The 18,443-nt window shown below is 49.2% G+C and overlaps 1 protein-coding gene across 2 annotated transcripts in view; it reads left to right on the top strand.

The window, feature by feature from the left end:
- The window catches only part of LOC148644998 (protein kinase C beta type), a 149,826-nt gene that overhangs the window by 101,326 nt on the left and 30,057 nt on the right, over positions 1-18,443 (top strand). For both annotated transcript variants that reach the window (XM_088613099.1, XM_088613098.1), the window contains exons 9-13: positions 3,082-3,228; positions 8,820-8,993; positions 11,678-11,769; positions 14,626-14,688; positions 17,123-17,261. In XM_088613099.1, coding sequence (XP_088469225.1) covers positions 3,082-3,228; positions 8,820-8,993; positions 11,678-11,769; positions 14,626-14,688; positions 17,123-17,261 — 615 coding nt within the window. The remainder of the gene's footprint in view (positions 1-3,081; positions 3,229-8,819; positions 8,994-11,677; positions 11,770-14,625; positions 14,689-17,122; positions 17,262-18,443) is intronic.

Below are 18,443 nucleotides of genomic sequence, written 5' to 3'. Positions count from 1 at the left end.
AGCACCATGCCTTTCTCACAGTTTTTTTTTCTCTTCGCAACAACAGCCTAATTGGCAAGGAAGCTGATGCAGAGAGTATCCCTAGAGCTCATGCCCTTTCTTAAAGAAGAGCATTCCTTCTCTGTGTGTTTTTCCTACACTGTCTCTTCCAGCTTTAGTTTGCTTACTGGCTCAGCTGTTGTTCCTCAGAGAGGTATCATTGTTGGCTTCACAGGCAGCCTTTGTTCAATTTGAAGACGAATCTTGGCCAGTATGCCCGTCTGCCGATGCACGCTGTCTATAAATCTCAGTAAGCTGTTGTGACACTTCTGGGATCTTTCAATAGACGGATCTGAGGTAGTATGGTAAAAATAGTGCTCTTTTTATAGTGTGATGAACCTCCATAACACACAAAACATAAATCTAGTGCCTCTGGCTCAAGTCCTTTTGGGCATCTAAATGACTTGCCGATATCAAAATACAAATGCTTTTGCTAAAGCAAAAATGACTTAATCCAGCTACTCACAAACCAATATCCATGCATTTCTTGGCTGGGCACTGGCTTGATCCATCTTCCTTCTGGTTCAGTGCATAGCTGAGGATCTGACATGATATGCCGTCGGATATGAGCTGACAACTGGAAGCCTCCACTTCCTGGTTTTTAACTACCACCCGACCAATTGTCTGCTGTCCTGCCATCAGGTGACCGAGGATAGCAGATCATTCTTTACTGCTTTCTGGGGACTGTGGTTGCAACAAGAACTGCCAAAAATTATGTGTAGTTACATTATTTGACTGGAGGAGATCAATTAGCTGCTAAAATCCAACCTAAGAGCACTGATCCACCTCCTCTTCATTGCACACTGCCCAATCCGGGTTTCTAGATCAGCTTGGTTTGCCATCCTCACCCTAACCTCTGTTTACACCAGCTTACTTTAAGTGTAAACGTTGATAACCTGGGAAGGAGGCATTGTTCTTTCCTTGTTCCTGGGAACTACAGCTCTGGGAGCAATTCAAGTTGCTTGTAAGCACGGGCACAGTAGGGCGCTGCACTGTGAGGAATTCTTAAGAGATTACCGCTCGTGAGTTTTCAATAACCCACCCCTCCCCCAGGAAAAAAAAAGAGGAATTATCTTTCCTTGAAGGAAATGAAGCTCCATATAAAACGAGATAGCTTGACAGCAAATAAATAAGTGGAAACTTGTAAGTCTTGCCATTGTTACAACGCACCAGACCTTGAGGGGAGCACAAAATCGATTTTTGCGTGTTTCTTGCGAGGGGAAGGGAGGCGGCAGGGAGAGGTCGAGCGAAATTCAGAGAGCCGCTCCGTTTTTGTGAGTCTGGCCACGCTGCTGCGCTTTGATTCCGCTCGTCAGATCGTTTCTCCCCCGTGCCTGCGGCTCCTCGGCACCGGCTCGCGGGTGACCTTGACGGAGGACAGGCTGCGCTGCCGAGGAAAGGCTGAGAAAGGGAAATGAAAGGAAGGAAGACCCAGACGGACGGAGAAACAAACCGAGACGCGGACTGCGTCGCCAGGGCTGGGAGATTACCAGAGCCCGCTCGTGTTAGCGGGGAGGCCTTGCGCGCCAGTAATATCGGACCCGCAGGAGCCAGGTTAATGGAATTTCATGCTAGACTGGGAATTTCATGCTAGTACCGCTTGCTTCTGAGCATTAAAACTGCATATATTCCAAGATCGCAGGGTTGACTGCGGCCCAATTAACCAGTGGCTGGGTAACAGGAAGAGAGCTGGGATCTGGAGATGGGTGTCCGCACAATCCGCCCTTCCCCAATGATTCGCTTCGGATTTAAATATCCACTTCCCGGGATATTTAAACCCTCATTACCCTTAGGTCTGTGCTCGGTATTGGCCTCTATCCTTGAAGCTCCTACCTCGTCGTTTTCTATTGAAACAGTCTCTCACGGATTGAAACTCTGGTCTGGGAATTAATCTTCTTTCGCCCCTCGACTCCGACTTCAGCCCAGTGACTTGGATATTAAGCCTTCGATCCCCTCTGACTGAAACTCTGGTCTTACTTATTCTACCTTCGTCCCTCGACTCCTGACTTCAGCCCAGCGATTTGGATCAGGAGCTATCGAACTCCTCTCCCTTGCACCCGTCTTCCGATCTCCTAAAACTCTCAGAACGACGCACAGGGTCCTTCCTCTACCTCGTGGACAGGGCGTTCGTTACACTCAGAGGAGGGGCTGCTGTTTCGGTCTCTGACCTCTCCGGCATCGTCACGAGCCGTGGAGTTTGCTCCTGCAGGGGGTGCAAAGAGGGGTGTGACCGCTGTAAAGTGGACCAGCCTTGTGTTGGGAAGGAGGTTACCATCCAGAGGAGGCCTTTTGGCCCATCTAAGCCATTTGGTAGATAGCAGGTTATTGATGCAACAATCTCACCCAGTTGTTTCTTCCCAGACGTCAGGGTAATGGCTCCAACAACGTGCCCTTTGGGTAAAGAAATAGCTCCTATCCTCCGTTGTGAATCTACTTCCACCTTGCTTCTACTTGTGTGCACGGCTTCATACTTCCCTGTTGAACAGTGGTGCCCCTGTATTACAGTATCTTACTCACTAAAGAGGAGAGCCCTGGGCAACTTACTGCGTGACTGTTTTGACGGTGACACAGAGGGAGTCAGAATGGTATCCATGCTGGTTTAAAAGCAGGTGGCCGTGGGGCCACAGTGAAGTAGCCTGGCTGTCTGATGTATGGGCTTGGGCTGTTCTCCGGGTTAGATACACACATCATACACCAGGAGATCACAGGGTCAACTTAGAAACAAGTAGGGTGACAAGTGCTCTAGCTTCATTTTAACATCTCTCCCCTCTCAGATCACAAATCACATATGAAAACTACAGGAAGACAACAGAGAAGGGCTCTTAAACCATGCTGTGTCATTTTCTGGACCCTCCCTATTGACTTTGGGGTTTGCACAACATTCCGGGGTTTGAACTGAGTCATATTGAGCCACGCAACTGTTTATTGGAATTGGCTCTGCTGTGGATCGATTATGGGAGGGTAGTACACAGTCCCCAGTCCCTCTCTCTGCCCCTGTCCCCTTCATTCATGATCCCTCTCCCTCTGTTTGACTTCTCCCAGAGAGCCAAGATCGGTCCTGGGACAAAGAACATGGACAGCTCCTCCTCCAACGCCATCTCCAAATTCGACAACAACGGCAACCGGGACCGCATGAAGCTCTCGGACTTCAACTTCCTCATGGTGCTGGGCAAGGGCAGCTTCGGAAAGGTAACTGCCCCCACTCACCCACACACTCACACCTACACGGTCTCCTACACCGCAGACTGCAAAGCTACAGTACCTACTAACCTACCTGCTTACCTTTCGTATGCTCAGCCATGCATTTGGTAAGGGGCGGTATGGCTGAGACTCTTCTACAGTATGTCTCAGTGAGGATGCAGATCTCTGGTCTACAGAGATCTGCATGGAGTACTGGCACACAGAACACACGATGGATGGATTAATACTCTCATTCATTTAATTCCTTTTTTTTAATTGTATAGTGTTAGCATGCCCAAAGGGGTTGGGCAGCCAGTTGACATTGGACCACTAGAGGTTTTGTTTTTCTCCTTACTGAGGAGTTTTTGGTTCCTCTCCTCCGTTGTCTTCTGGAATTTTCTCTTCCTGTATTGTAACGTCATGTATTGTCACACAGCTTTGTTAAGCGCCTTGGGGCAACCTTGTTGTGAAAGGCGCTGTATAAAAATAAATTGAATGAAATGAAATGAAGCCGTGCAGGGTGTCAGGTTAGCATAGCAGTTCCGCGCACTGCTCAGGTCTCCAGTCTGGGCTCTGCGCAACTGCACAAGATCCGGTCCCTAACAGCGCTGCTTGTGCCTGGAGAAGCAGGACACTCCAACCAGATCGTCCCAGTGGAGGGACACAGGTCAGGCTGCATCGCTGTGTCTGATAACAAAAAAAACTTGTTTCAACAGATGGAGCTCGGGCCCAGGCCTGTGTGGTTTCCATGGAGACAGGAGATAAAAATAGTTTAAATAATAATAAACTAGTAATAGTTGTAAATCGGATTGATATGACAGTGCAAGCCTTCATTAGGCTGTTAATCAGAAGTCCCTTGAAGTGATGTTTTTCCTTTTTGAGGTATTTGATGCAATGTAGGCTGTTACATCAGCTGTACAGTTAGAATATTGTTAGGAGCCGAGCCTTCAAGCAGTGAACAAACTCTTCCTATGAACCTGTACAGGCCGCCATGCCCTTGATCTCCTCCGCTAGTGAGTTTTTTCAAACTGAATGCTAGATTGCGTCCCGTCAATCGACATCCAAATGATGGCTTGTCTATTAGGCCAGATGTTTTCGTCACAGTTCCCACACAGTTTCATACCCAGTAGCACCAGCGCCAGAACTGCACAGGACAAACAAGGATCAAACCTGCTATGCCAAAGGGCCAGCCCCAAGCTCAAGTCCCAGGGAGTGACATCATCACAGCAGTCCCATCCTGATTCTGAGCACAGTCTGATGCCGAGCCTGTGATATAAATTCACCAACCAAATTCTTCTCCTTAGGAAAGGAAAGCCAAAATCTAGTACTGTGTCCGCTATTCTGCCACTGTGATGGAGCGATTAGACAGTTTGTTACTTTACCAGACTCCAGCAGTGTTATGCCCCTGTTGTGGCAAGGCCTCCTCCTTTGTGGTTTTGCACAGCAGTAACTGGAGGCAGCCAAGTGCTCGTCAGCCTGGCTGTACAGCTTCAGACTCTACACAGAGCAAAAGTGAGGCTCCTGTGGTGATGTCACTTCCTGGAATTCCCTATTGCACTTCCAACTGGCTCATATGAGCCGAATGGGCTCCCTTCGTTTGTATCTATTCACATGTTCCTATTTTAGTTGTTTTAAAATCTTCCATCATTCCTATCTGACTCTGATTTTTTAAAAATAAAATCATGATCAAAATGTGAAAGTTAAAACATAAAATCAAAAGCTAGGTGAAATAGTTTAGAAAGTATCATGAGAAACAACCATGCTTATCTTGTCCTAAAGAGAAAATATGAGGAGATCTGATCTAAGAATTCAAAATCCTTTGTCCAAGAAGTCATCGACAATGTCAGTTTCAGGATTTCTTCAGAAGGAACAGTGAAACACAGACCAGAGGGCATGAGTACAAGGAAGTGTATTTAAAACTGAGAATGGGAAACACGTTTTTACACAACACTGGTGGGGGTTTGGAACACGGTGTCTAGACATGTTGCTCAATCTGGCACCCTGGCTTCTTCAAAAACCATGGCTGAATGAAAGTATCAGACCATGTAGCTACTGAAAGCCAAACAAGCCGGAATTCCCTCATCTGCTCTGTGAACGCTTTTATACCCTGTAGTAAAGTCAGAATTGCAGATTTGAGAGTCTTATTTTCCCAGTCAGGCCATTAAACTCACATAATATAAGTGAAAACACAGCTGTTTGATGTACAGCTCCAGTCTATAATAATAATTTATTAGTAGAAGTATTAACAATGAAAAGAGAAGTATTAACAGTGTGTCCCAGAATGCAAGATAGGAATAGCTGTTTATATAGATCTCATAGATGGAGACTTTACACATTTCCTGTTAGTTTAAATGCACAGCTAATAAAACAGAATATGTCACTAATGTTTTTTTCATGGTATAGAATGTTATTCATATGTTAATAAGTACTTGTTCAAATATATCTACTGTTTATGTGATAAACTCCTCGACCAACTCAGATCCTACTTTTTATCACTGCTGGTGGCAGTGCTGATGTCATTTTTTGTTGTTGTTTTAATTCATTTTGACACTTATAAATGAAAAGTATTCCAAAAAGAGTGAATTTTGCCACGCCTCGAGATGAAGTGAAGGATTTTGACTTCAGGTTCTCTGTGACATGCAGTTGACTTCTCAACAAAAAAGCTGAGATTTCCTTTTTTTCCTCTTGTACTGTGCATATGAAAAAAAAAAAAACGATCCCCAACCTTCCCTTCTGTTTGGGCAAGGCTTCAAAAAAGACAATTTATTTGACAGTAATAGCAAGGTTTCATGCAAGGAATGAAAATCAATGTCATCTGTGTAAATTAGTAAAAAAAAAAAAGAGCAGCGCACATGTTGTTAAAACAATTGCAGACGTACACAGATAACCGAATACTAAAAACAACACATTTGTTGGATGTTTTTTACTGTTAATTTTCAAACCACAATCAAACCTGTAATTAATTTCCAAGGTTTTCCTGAGGTGGAATGCAGACTCCCGAGCTTCACAGTTGGGTTCACGTCGAAGTCTGTGAGCAATACCTCGGTTTTTTTTCTCTTCACCTTTCCCAATGCTGTACAAAACTGACACATCTGTTTACAAAAGCACAGCTCTTGTGAAAAGTATCTGGAGCCTTTGAGGTTCCTGTGTGCGTGTTGGACACCGTTCCCTGTTCTATCAGGGCCACAGTGACGGAGGAGCAGGCTTGAAATGGGAGAGCTTTTAAGCTGGTATTTTCTTTCTTGCCAAACAGGCCAAATTTGAACCACTCTGCTCCTCCATCAGAAGGTGGCAGGTATCAGTCGTCTCCCCATACTGAAAGAGACCCTGGCCATGACACTCTGTGTTTAGTATCGCACACCGTGAAATTGCTTCTTTCTGGTTTTCTGGGCTGAGACAGTGGGGGAGGGGGTTGACTGACGTGAGGTGACATCTGTGTTTCTCGGGTTTGATGAGGGCAGAATGCGTTCTTGATTGGCTCGCCTGCTATCTGCCCATCTCTCACCTTGTCTAAGGGACCCTTCAGGCTGGGCGTTTGATTGAGTGAGCGTCGTGCCCATCCGCCCCCACCCCCGACCGCCATCACTCACACTTAGCCTGAGCGCGCTGCGACACCGCGTGACACCGAAATCTGTTTGGCAAGTGGCAGGGCGAAAAATTGCCTTTTGGTTCTGTTTTTATTTTGAACGGGTGCTCGGTTGCACTTGCAAGCTTGTCTTTTGTCTGCTGTTCATCCCTGACACGACAAGAGGTCTATCAATAATTGACTTGTAATTGAATAATTGAAATCCTTCACGCGGTTTAATAGTCTTACAGCACCACTGCTCCTTCGCTCCCTTGCTCGTGTGGAATGTGGTTCTGAGGTGTATTTTAAGTCAGATCTCTTGTCTAGCCGGGTTAATTTAATGGGTAGATGATGTAGTCATACAGTGCGCTACTCGAATGATTTCTGTAGTTTGGTTTTGCTTGGCATGACGCTAAACTGCAGATCTTCAGAGGATCACAAGAGCTTTTCGAAGTGCAGAAATTCACCGCAGACCAGTTTCTAGCCCCGTACCACAGATGAGCATGGGGTAAGAAGGAAAAAACCTGCCCAGTTGCTCCAGCTCTGGTTTTACTGGCACCATGTCTGGGGGCTTCACTCCAGCTCTTACTAAAAAGTGCCAGAGGAGCTTTCGGAGAGCCACACCTTTTCATTTCTCCTCAGAAAGATAGTGCGCCGTGCGTCTCATTTTTCTCCTGCGGTGGAGCTTTGGTTGGAAAAGGGTTTGAATGGGCTTTGTAGCAAAGCGCCACCCTGCGCACTATATACATCATACCTACACGTTCAGGCTGGACTTGTAAACCATGTCAGTTTTCAGCCTGAAATTTGGCCCCTGCGATGGCCCCACTGCGTGTCTCTCCGTGCTGGCTGGGGCAGAGAGAGGGAGCCGGTGTGTGTCGTGGAGAACTTTCACCTCCTTGTAAGATGTGAGAAAACCACAGGCTCAGAGAGGTCAATTGGTCTATTCTGCTTGTTGGACTGGTTGTCCATTCGGTAACCTTTCGAAGAAAAGGTAGAAAAAACTCTTGGGATAGTTGCCCACTCCCTTCCAGATTGCCTTTCTGGCCCTGAAAGAGTTGGGAATGGCCAGCCTAGCGGTCCGGCAGGGGTCTGGGTGAGAGCCCGGCATTTCCCTGTCACTGTGTCTGCTGGGTTAGGAAAGAGCATTTCGTCGGGCAGTCTGGTTAAGGGATTAAATACTCATTTCTCTCAAGAACCTGCTTCTGTTCTCGTCTGCTACACGCCCCCTCTCAGACCCTGCCTGAACTTCATCGGTCCGGAAACAGCCAGTGTGAGAGGTTTGGGGTCACCCGTGACTCATGCTTGCCAACAGCGCCCTGGGGCACACAATTGCCTTTTTGCCTCTTTGGCCTTTGTGTCTCTTCTGTTCCAGCGAGTAGGTTTCCGATCCGCACAGATAATCTGTCTGCTTGCATTGTTCAACCTCTCCGCCCCTGCCTGTCCCCAGCCCTGCCCCAGGCAGTGTCTGAACCAGGTCCCCCGCGCTCTGCCTCAGGCGCCCTATCCGCCCTGTCATTTTGACTTTGGTGTGCCGAGCGCCTCTCCAGGAACATTGCGCTTCTCAAAGGCTATGCGGCGGGGGGGGACTGGAAAGATCCTGAAATAAAGAGATGGCGGCCTGCCTTCGTGGCTGAGAAAAAGCATTTTTTTCCCTTTTATTCGGTCTCCTCCTACCCCCATCCCTCCTTCTCTCAGACTGTCTTTTGTCCTGTGGGAATAGATCACTCTCCTCCTTTTACAAAAGGCAGCCAGTTCCCCAGCACTCACTCATCAGTCTGGCAGGTATTGTAGGTATATTTACATCACCAGCTTTGGATCCGACCAAGAGGGTCTTGTTTAGCCTTAACTGAGTGAGTTTAGCCCTCTGCTTGAGCTCTTGTGCTGCTGAGGGCTTAAGGGGACCTACACAGCCTTCATGGTCTTTGTGCTCATTGTACAGACTAGTTGGAGCCCCATTCAGCATCATTGAAACGCACGCTCTCTCTTCCCACTGTCAGCCCAACCCACCTCTCACCACTCTCCGCCTCCTGCGCAGGTGATGCTGGCGGAGAGGAAGGGCACCGACGAGCTGTACGCCATCAAGATCCTGAAGAAGGACGTGGTGATCCAGGACGATGATGTGGAGTGCACCATGGTGGAGAAGAGGGTGCTGGCTCTGTCCGGGAAGCCACTGTTTCTCACCCAGCTGCACTCCTGCTTCCAGACCATGGTGAGCATGCGGCCTGTGGCCTCGCACACCCCCTCGAGGAATAGTGCATCCCCCCCTCCAGATCAGTCTGAATCAATGTTTTCAGCGTGCGTGCACCATGCAAACGCTTGTAAAACAAAATGCTGTCTAGGCTAGTAAAAAGTGGAAGAGTCTAGCAGCTGTATTTGCTGGTCAAGGCATGTAGGTGATTTTCCTGTGCTGTTAATGCTCTGTTAATTGATTCAAAGTGATAAAGAATTTAGAAATCGTAATGTGCAACCCCTGACTGAAAGTGTTAATCTCAACACTGTTGGGGGTGTCAATGCAAATTCGTAACAATTTATCCTCCTACTCTTTCTGGGACATTCCTTACAAATGTGTCGCAGGCCAGCTGGTTTACAAAGCTGGTGAGCTCCAGTCCAAAGTCGGCGCGGTGTGTTCTAGTTTTCCGATGAGCTGTGGTGAGTTTCCCACAACTAGCAGCGTCTTTTCCCTTCCTGTCTTCTGGAGGGGCGGATCTTTACAATAACTGTAAGAATGCAAGGGCAAAAGGCTTATGAAAACAGCACCACAGACAGGATTTCGAGGACGTTTTTGCTGCTGTGAAGCGTGGACACACAGGGTTAAGCTTTTCAGGTTAAGGAAACAATGTGCAGACCTACTGAACTGAGCATTGAGTTACAGTCAGTATCTTTTTTTTTTTATGCCACACGAGCCTACAAACTGCGTACATGTACATGCCAGTGGCTATATAAATTCCTAATGCTGTAAGAACAGGAAAGAAGCAGGGCAGCATGTTTTAAAATTCATCCGGTTTGAACAGGGTATGAGTGCACTTAAGAGTAGATGTATTTAAAAATGTTCGGGGGACACGTTCCCACTACAGATCGCGCCGATAGTGAGGCGCGATCTTCTGTCGCTCACAGTCAGTGGGCAGTGGAAACTGAGGCTCACAAGGAGCAGTGAACGAGAAGGTGAGAGCTGGAGGTTATTCAGTTTCCCCCATCATCTGGGGTGGAGCAATGGCACTGTGGCTCAGGATCTGCGCCTGTGGCTGGAAGGTTGCTGGTTCGAATCCCGCGGCCGGCGGAGGAATCCTACTCTGGTGGGCCCCTGAGCAAGGCCCTTAAACCCAACTGCTCCAGGGGCGCCATAGAAATGGCCGACCCTGCGCTCTGACCCCAAGCTTCTCAAAAGACAAATTCCTAATACTAGAACTTGTATATGGCCAGTAAAGTGATCTGATCTTATCTTCATCATCATAGTCGTGTTCTGTAAAATCAATCAAGGATGCTCCTAATTGATGAATTGAGCTTCTACAAGTGCTTTAGTGAGGTGGCTGATGGGCTCCCAGCAGACCGCCTGAAGTGAGCTGCACTTCACTGAAGGAGCTGCATGAATCGGGCTCTGTGTGTTTTACGTTAATGGGATGTTTCTTCTTCAGCTCTGTTCTGTGTAGACAGTTTTCCCCAGGCATTGCAGCCCTTCAGGGCAATAATCCCACTTACTGCCTTAATTCCCTCAACCAATGTTCCCAGAAGCAGAGGAATTCAGATTAAAAAGAGGATTTATTGTTATCACTTTGATAAGGCAGCTGCTTCATTTAAAGCAAATATATGTTATTTTTAAATACACGTATAGTTTTGTGCGGAAGCCCCTTTGTATCTGCTGGGCTTTTCTTCTTGGCTTGTGACAAGTCGCTGGAGGAGGGAGAGTGTTTTGGAGGTGTGTGTGGGGAGTCATTAATTGTACTGCATTAGCCAGCTAACACTATGTACACAGTTCATTAATGTGTGAGCACACTGGCTAATTTACATTAGGAATTGCTTCTAAAGACCTCCGAATTACCCGGCTTAATCACCAGGAAAAAATGACCTTGAACAAATAAAACCCTCCGGTGGCTCGAGCTTCAGTAACGAGCCTGTCCGTCTCTCCTGATCTCTGCCTCGAGAGAGCAGGGAGCCGGGGGGCATAACTGAGCCAGTCCCTCCCCTGCTCCACCTGGCCTGCAGGTGTGAGTCCGGTCAGTACCTGGATGAGAGACCTCCTGGGGAAAAACTAAGGTTGCTGCTGGAGGAGGTGTTAAAGGGGCCAGCAGGGGGCGCTCACCCTGCGGTCTGTGTGGGTCCTAATGCCCCAGTACAGTGGACACTACTTTCACAAAGGCTCCTCTCTTTGGGTGACACGTAAAACCGAGGTCCTGACTCTCTGTTGTCATTAAAGATCCCAGGTAGGGGTGTTACCCTGGTTACCCAAATTTCCCCTTGGTCTTTACCAATCATGGCCTCCTAATAATCCCCATCTCTGAACTGGCTCCATCACTCTGTTCTCCTGCCCACTGAGAGCTGGTGTGTGGGGAGCGGACTGGTGCATCATCCAGGTGGGGCTGCACACTGGTGGCGGGGGAGCTCTTTACCTGTCAAGCGCTTGGAGTGGAGTGCAATACGAGAGTAAGAACGATGATGAGGAGGATGATGATGATGATTATTGGCCAGGGTGTGCTGCCCTCTATCCCTGCTGCCACCAGTGCTGCTGTGGAAGTCTCGAAGCGTCAATATTCCTTGCTGTCAGATTTGTCGGAACCTGTCTCACCTCCAGGTGGGGGTTAATGGCTGGCTGTAGCGCCAGGGTCTGCCCCGTGGTGGGCCCGCGCGCCTGCGCGCACACGCAGACACGCTCGCCAACCCGTGTGCCCTCCCTTGCAGGACCGCCTGTACTTCGTCATGGAGTACATCAACGGGGGGGACCTCATGTACCAGATCCAGCAGGTCGGCAAGTTCAAGGAGCCCCACGCTGTGTGAGTATGCTGCCAGGAGCTGGGCGCCTGAGTGCAGGGACAGGTGGAGTGCCAGATGTGGCACAGCAGGGGGCTGAGATCCCGAGAGGCCTGCTTGCTGGACCCGAGCTGGCATGGTAGCTTGTGTTTCAGGTCTCACACGCCTGTGTGCTGCACATATACTGCTACGCCTGTACTGGATAGGTGTCTGCGCAGAAACCATAATACATATGTAAAGAGAGATATATTCATATATATGTCTATATATACATACTGTATAGACATGTATGCACCTGTCTGTTGCTGGCATTCGTGTGTGTATTATAAGAAAACACCAAAAAATGTTAGTTTGGTAAACTGGACTAATGTCTGTGACTGTGCTCGGTCTTCCTAACACCTCAGGGAACCCCACCTCGGGATATTACAGGGCATAGCGTTGGCACAGCGCGTTACAGCTTTTCTCAGTGTTCTGCCTGTTTCTCCTCCGCACATGTCCGGATGGCGCCCGGGCGGGGTACCATCCGAGTTGGATGCTGCATCACTGCCATGGATCCAAGAGGGGCATCCTGGATATAGCTATCGTTTAGGAGGATTTTGCTGGTCTGCAGAGATCTGCATGGAGTACTGACACACAGAAGACATGATGGGTGGATGGATTAAGACTCTCATTCATTAAATTCCTTTTTTTTTAAATTGTGTAATGTTAGCATGCCCAAAGGGATTGGGCAGCCAGTTGACCTTGGACCCCTAGGGGGTTTGTTTTTCTCCTTACTGAGGAGTTTTTGGTTCCTCTCCTCCGTAGTCTTCTGGGCCTTTCTGTTCTGTGTTCACAACATGTAGGGTCACTTGCATTGTTAAGCGCCTTGGGGCAACCTTGTTGTGAAAGGCGCTATATAAAAATGTATTGAATTGAATTGAGTGCCGAAGTACTCCAGAGGGTCATTGTGCGCTGTGAGCCTGGGTCAGGGGGCGCGCTCAGGGCTTGTGCGGATCCCTGTGTGGGAAGGGTGTTTTCCAGTGGGATCTTATCCCCCACAGAAGACCAGTGCTGCCCTTCGGATCCAAACCGGATCCCTTCACCCTGCTCTGCCCCTTTTTTTGGTGTGCTCTACAAATGCCTCCCCTTGTCACAGGCCGTGCTTTAGTGTTCCAGAGCAGGGGCGGGGGGAGATGGCCGCGTTTGTTTTTTTTCCCGTTTAACCATTGCTAATTGGGCAATTAACAATTGACATATTGAAGCGTCCTGCTGTTTTTCACGCCTGTTAAATCAAGAAAGCCTCACGCCAGGGCTGTGGAGCTGAGGAGAATCCTGCGCCGAGCTCCTCAAGGACGCCGGGGTGCAGCCCTGTGCCCTTCCCTGGGGGCTGGCTCAGGCCGCGATTGAGTGGGGCCGGGGGGGGGGGTGTTCTGGGACTTTGGGAGGTTCTGGGTTTTGCCAGAGGAGTGTAGGGAAATGAGGAATTCTGTTCTCTGACAGTTTTTTTCTCTTTCTTTTTGTGTACTTTGCATTCTAAAACCGAAGAGCACGGAGACGTCTGTCCTCCTGGCCAGGAGGGAGGTGTTGCTATTGTCCTGTTGGCCTGTTGGTGCCATCTTCAGACGTGTTGCTCTTTTCCTTTCCACCTCTGGACAGTTCCCCCCCCCCCAAGGATACTCCAGTAACAAATGTGGAAAGTCTTTTGTGCCCAAGCACGAGCCCTGCCTGAAGACAGTGGCATCTCGTGCCCTCTGCCACTGAGAGGGCAGGTGCCCGAAAGAATCGCCCTACTAATTCACTGCTTCAGAGCTTGCGGGGCAGTTAAATTGCCCTGTAGGGAGATGCTAACCCTTCCACCCAGGTGGAAAGCAGGTCACGATTTCAAGAAAAGGACTGGATCTCAAGTACGGAGTCCTTGAGTGGCAGCTAAATTCACCCTGACAGAACGGCATGGTAGTTCCTCTAATACAGATAGGGTAGACGTCTGTGTATCTACTGGAGATGGTCAGATTTCGCTTTGATTTGAGCAAAAGCCCAGGTTTTCCAATTGCTCTCCTCCCGGATGACGTGGAGCAGCGGAGCTTGTGCGGTTGAGGAATTGCCCTTAGCCGCAGCGAGGGGTGGTGTTGTCTGGAGGGAGGGGGGCAGGAGGGGAAAGCGGCGGATTGCCCTGCACCTCGATCTGGGACGTCCCGGATTACTGGGGTTAATGCGTGCGGCACTCGGAGTCATCAGCCAGAGCCTGGGTCCCGCTAGACGAGCTGGGGGTGCCAGTCACGCACAGGGAGAAAAGTGAGCCTTCCCATGCCTGGCTTCTCCCAGTTACAGTACCAGGGCTATTAGACCTGTAGAAGTTCACCGACAGCATTACTCTTTAGGAGCTAGTTTCTTCTTTGCTTTCTTTCTTCACACAGAAAACAAATAATTAAATTACTTTCCTGGCACGAATGAACTGAGCCTTTTTTTTTTTCTAGGGTGCAAACAGTGTTTTTTAATATTCATGACTGTGTATTTGCCAGAGGTGATAAAGAGGGGAAAAAAAGGGCTGAAAAAATACTATATATTGTATAAAAGGATGTTAGGAGTTGGAGATCTGAGTCTGCATGTTTTTGTGGAAGTGCGTCTGTCTCTTACGTTTATATATTTGGCTGATGGTTCTTTCAAAGGCAACTTCCGTTTGCTCCTTTCTCTAGACCCTGGGTGTTTTTCTAGAGCAGGATGAAATACGCTGTTCAAATGTACAACAGCGGTGTCTCACCTTAAAACCCACCACTTTCCAGTGAGGAGTTCACAGCTCTCGCCCCACCCTGCTGCCCTGCTGTTACTTGATTGTGAGAGGTGTGATCCTTGCGAAAAACGATGTGTGCCTTGTGGAGACATTGCTGCTTTTGTGTTTGCAGGTTCTATGCGGCAGAGATCGCCATAGGGCTTTTCTTCCTGCACTCCAAGGGGATCATTTATCGGTGAGTCCGGCTCGCGTGACCTGCTGAGCAGTTGTGTGGGGTGGGGGGGGGTGGGGGGTGGAGAGTCTGTGTGGTACCGATCCTGCTGGTTCTGACCCGGGCGCTGACCCACCTGATTGCAGCACCGACTCTCAGTCACTGCAGTGGAGATCGCCTGGACCCTAGCTTAGCACCAGCTCAGGTGGCTGCCGAGGGTCAGTGTGGTTTCTAGCCAGCAGTGATGCTCTGAGACCTCCATCAGCCCCCCTCCCTCCTTCCAGGGTCCTCTGTACAAACAGCTGGGCTGTGAGCTACCCTCCTGTGCAGAACAGCTCAGGCATCAATGTGTTTGTTCACATTGAGAGCCGTCTTCGGAATGCATTGCCCGATTCAATGCAGTAGCATGTGTCTAAAGCTTTCTGAATCCTGAAGTCTTTCCTGATGCAAAGACATGAGTCCAGGGTGATGGTGTAAGCCAGGCATCCCCAGTTCTGGTCCTGGATAGCCGGTGGGTCTGCAGGTGGTTTAGGTCTCCTTTAATGCGACACCGTGTGAAGCTGCTGGGAGAAGCTGTTGGACTGGTCCAATGAAACCAATCAAGAACTGAGTCCGGTTCAAGAGCCTAGCTGGACTGAAAGCACACAGACACTCCAGCCCTCAATGGCCAGGATCTCCGGTTGTAAACTCTCTGCCTCAGATCATCAGTAGCTGATGCGTCTTTTTGCATTAAGCCACGTGTAGTGGAAGAAGCGTTACGATAATGTCCATCAGGGAGTTCCAGAGTTGGGACTGTTCTTGTGCACTGTGTCCTTGAGAGTGAATATAGGGGCAGTGATGTGCCGCACTGGAAATGGGGGTCAATCCCATCATTCCCAGGCGGGCCCTCCCTCTGTCCCTGAATTCCGGGATGTGTCAGGTACAGTAGCTGCCCGTGACGGACGGACGGGCGCAGAGTGACCTGTGGCACCGCAGAGGGCCTCTCCTGGATGGCTGCTGGCAGACAGCAGGCTGCGGGTGACAGTGAAACAGCCGCGCCATGGCAGCTGTTTTGCGCCGATCGTCTCCCCAGCCCCCCCCCCCGAACTGCCTTCAGCCTGAGCTGTGCTCTGACAGTAGCTCCTTCCCTTTCCTCCTGCCTCTCCTTTTTTCTCCTCCTGATGAGTCAGGACTCAACAGTTTTGGGTCACATTGTTCCCTCCCGCCCTGCCCCTTGTCTCAATCTCGTCTGAATATGTCTCCTTCTTCCTCCCCGTTTCTTTTTCCTCTCTCCCCCTCCCCCACCCCATCACTTGCTGATACGAATGGACTGTTGCTGCTGGTGCTGCTGCTGCAGACTTGTCCAGCTGCAGTTTTTGTGTTTTTTCCCCCCCCCATGTGGAAATCCCAGCGCTTCATTTTGGCCGGCCTCTGTGTCCGTTTCCACACAGCTTGGCGTTTTACTGGATCAATCCGAGTGAAGGGCCTCGCTCGAGTGTGCGCACCTGGGATTTGAACCCGCAGCCTTGCAGTCACACGTCTGCGGCCCTACCCGCCGCCCCGCGCTGCTGCTGAATCATTAATACCAGTCGGGCCCCACGTATCTCAGCCTCTGTCTGCAAAGGGCTGCAGTTGCAGCCAAAGTGCATTAAAATTCCATTAGAGTCTCCGGACTCTGTAGAATGGCTGTGCATGACGACTCGTTTTGCTGCAATGCTGGGCGAGGAAAAGAGAGCGCTGTAGGGTTTTGACTTGAGCCCCTGTCTCGTTATTCCTGCCGAGGTGCTGGTTTTAAAGCACTAACAGGGATAGAATGGCAGTCTGTCTTTCTCCGGGGGAAGGGGGCTGCAAAGCTGGCTTTCATAGGGGCAGAGTGGTGGCTCTGTGGCTAAGGACCTGCGCCTGTGGCTGGAAGGTTGCCGGTTCGAATCCCGCGGCCGGCAGAGGAACCCTACTCCGTTGGGCCCCTGAGCAAGGCCCTTAACCCCAGCTGCTCCAGGGGTGCCGTAGAAATGGCTGACCTGCACTCTGACCCCAAGCTTCTCTCCCTGTCTGTGTCTCATGGAGAGCAAGCTGGGGTATGTGAAAAGACGAATTCCTAATGCAAGAAATTGTATATGGCCAATAAAGGGATCGAACCTGATCTTATCTTATCATACAGAGGCAAAAGTGATGCACTAATGCAGGCAAACCACTACAATCCCAGAATCCCCAGTGTTCAAGCCACACTAAAACAGGGAACACTGACACTGCACTCATAAGGCAGAGTAGTTCAGGGCCATTTTGTCTCACATGTGCGAGCCAACCGCGTTCTGTCGCAACAGAGAAACCGAGCCCGCTCCAATCACCCTGGCCTCCGATTTTAGAAAAATTTGCCACGTGGTACGCCTGTCATCTCCTTTATGTGTGCTGATAAGTTCAAAGCCATGAGAAGCCCGGCGCCGATAACCTCTCTCACAAATGGCGTCTCCTGCCACAGGGACCTCAAGCTGGATAATGTCATGCTCGACGCGGAAGGGCACATCAAGATCGCCGATTTCGGCATGTGCAAGGAGAACATGTGGGACGGGGCCACCACAAAGACGTTCTGCGGCACGCCCGACTACATTGCGCCCGAGGTGAGCGACGCGCGCGTGTGAGGGAGATTGGGAGAAGTGTTACCTCAGTACTAGGGCCACTCCTTCGCAGCTCCTAAGCGTTTTAACAAAGCCGTGCACTCCTGAGGGCATTAGTACCCAATAGACCCCCCCCACACACCCCATTCAGGATGAAAACGTTTATTTTAAGAATTAAAGTGCTGTATTATTAATGTTCTCGCTGAAGAAATATGCTGAGGAGACACAGCGACAGGTTCAGCGAGCTCTGTGAGAGCCAGTAACTGCAGCACAATTTTCCCTGGCCTGTCCACATACTGCCCTCTCACAAGCGGGCGTCCAGTGCTGTTTTGTGCTGTGTAGTGATGGGTTTCACTACACTTTTACCATGACTTTTTTTCCCCAATTTTCACAGTGCTCTTTGTTTTCAAGCGTGGGTTTGCTGAGTAACCCTCAGTATGCTTGGCTTTTCTACAAGAACAGAGAGGCAGCCACCCCGTCTCCCAAAACAAAGGAGATTTTAACCCCGCTTCGTTCAAAAATTAAATAAAATGAAAGTAAATTGTGCTGTGTTCCAGTCAAGTATGATCTACCGCGGTGAGGTTTTGTATAATTTACAAACCTTAACCCTTCCTCTCTTGTCGGCAGAAGTGTCTAGTTTTTTTTTTATTAAATGGTTATTAATGGATGGATTTTCCATGCCATTCCTGTCATTTTTCCATCTCAGCCAGATTCGAACCCAGGCCATCAGACGTGAAAGGGCTGTAAAACCATCCCTAGAGTATCGCCTGGCAACTGCTTTTCTTATTAATCGGCATATCAGAACTGTCAAGAAAGAATTTGTGAGGAGTATTCCAGCGCCAGAGCTTCCTTGTCACAAACAGCTGCACACAAAAGACAGAATTAAAATATCTGCCGTGCTATTCAGAGGAGTCTCTCATTAAATTCATTCTTAAGAGATTTCAGTATACTTTAAACAGCTTAGAAGACGGTGAATAGGTGCCAGGAGAACTCTCTAGCCTCTTCAGTAGAGTAGAAGCAAAGTCTGACTGTCAAGAATCAGGAAGCGGCCATCTTGTTTTTAATTAAAAAACTTTGCATGACTCTTGGAATTCTGCACGAGGGCAGTACAGTACAGAGGTACAGACTGGTGCCAAGATGGTGTTGTGACTGGCAGCCTGGCGCATTTATAGGGGGCTGTGTTGT

The sequence above is a fragment of the Lepisosteus platostomus genome, chromosome 19, assembly GCF_059453375.1.
Source record: "Lepisosteus platostomus isolate fLepPlt1 chromosome 19, fLepPlt1.hap1, whole genome shotgun sequence".
In the NCBI taxonomy this organism is placed as follows: domain Eukaryota; kingdom Metazoa; phylum Chordata; class Actinopteri; order Semionotiformes; family Lepisosteidae; genus Lepisosteus; species Lepisosteus platostomus.
The sequence above is the reverse complement of the archived record's forward strand: the minus strand, read 5'-3'. Positions and strand labels throughout refer to the sequence as shown.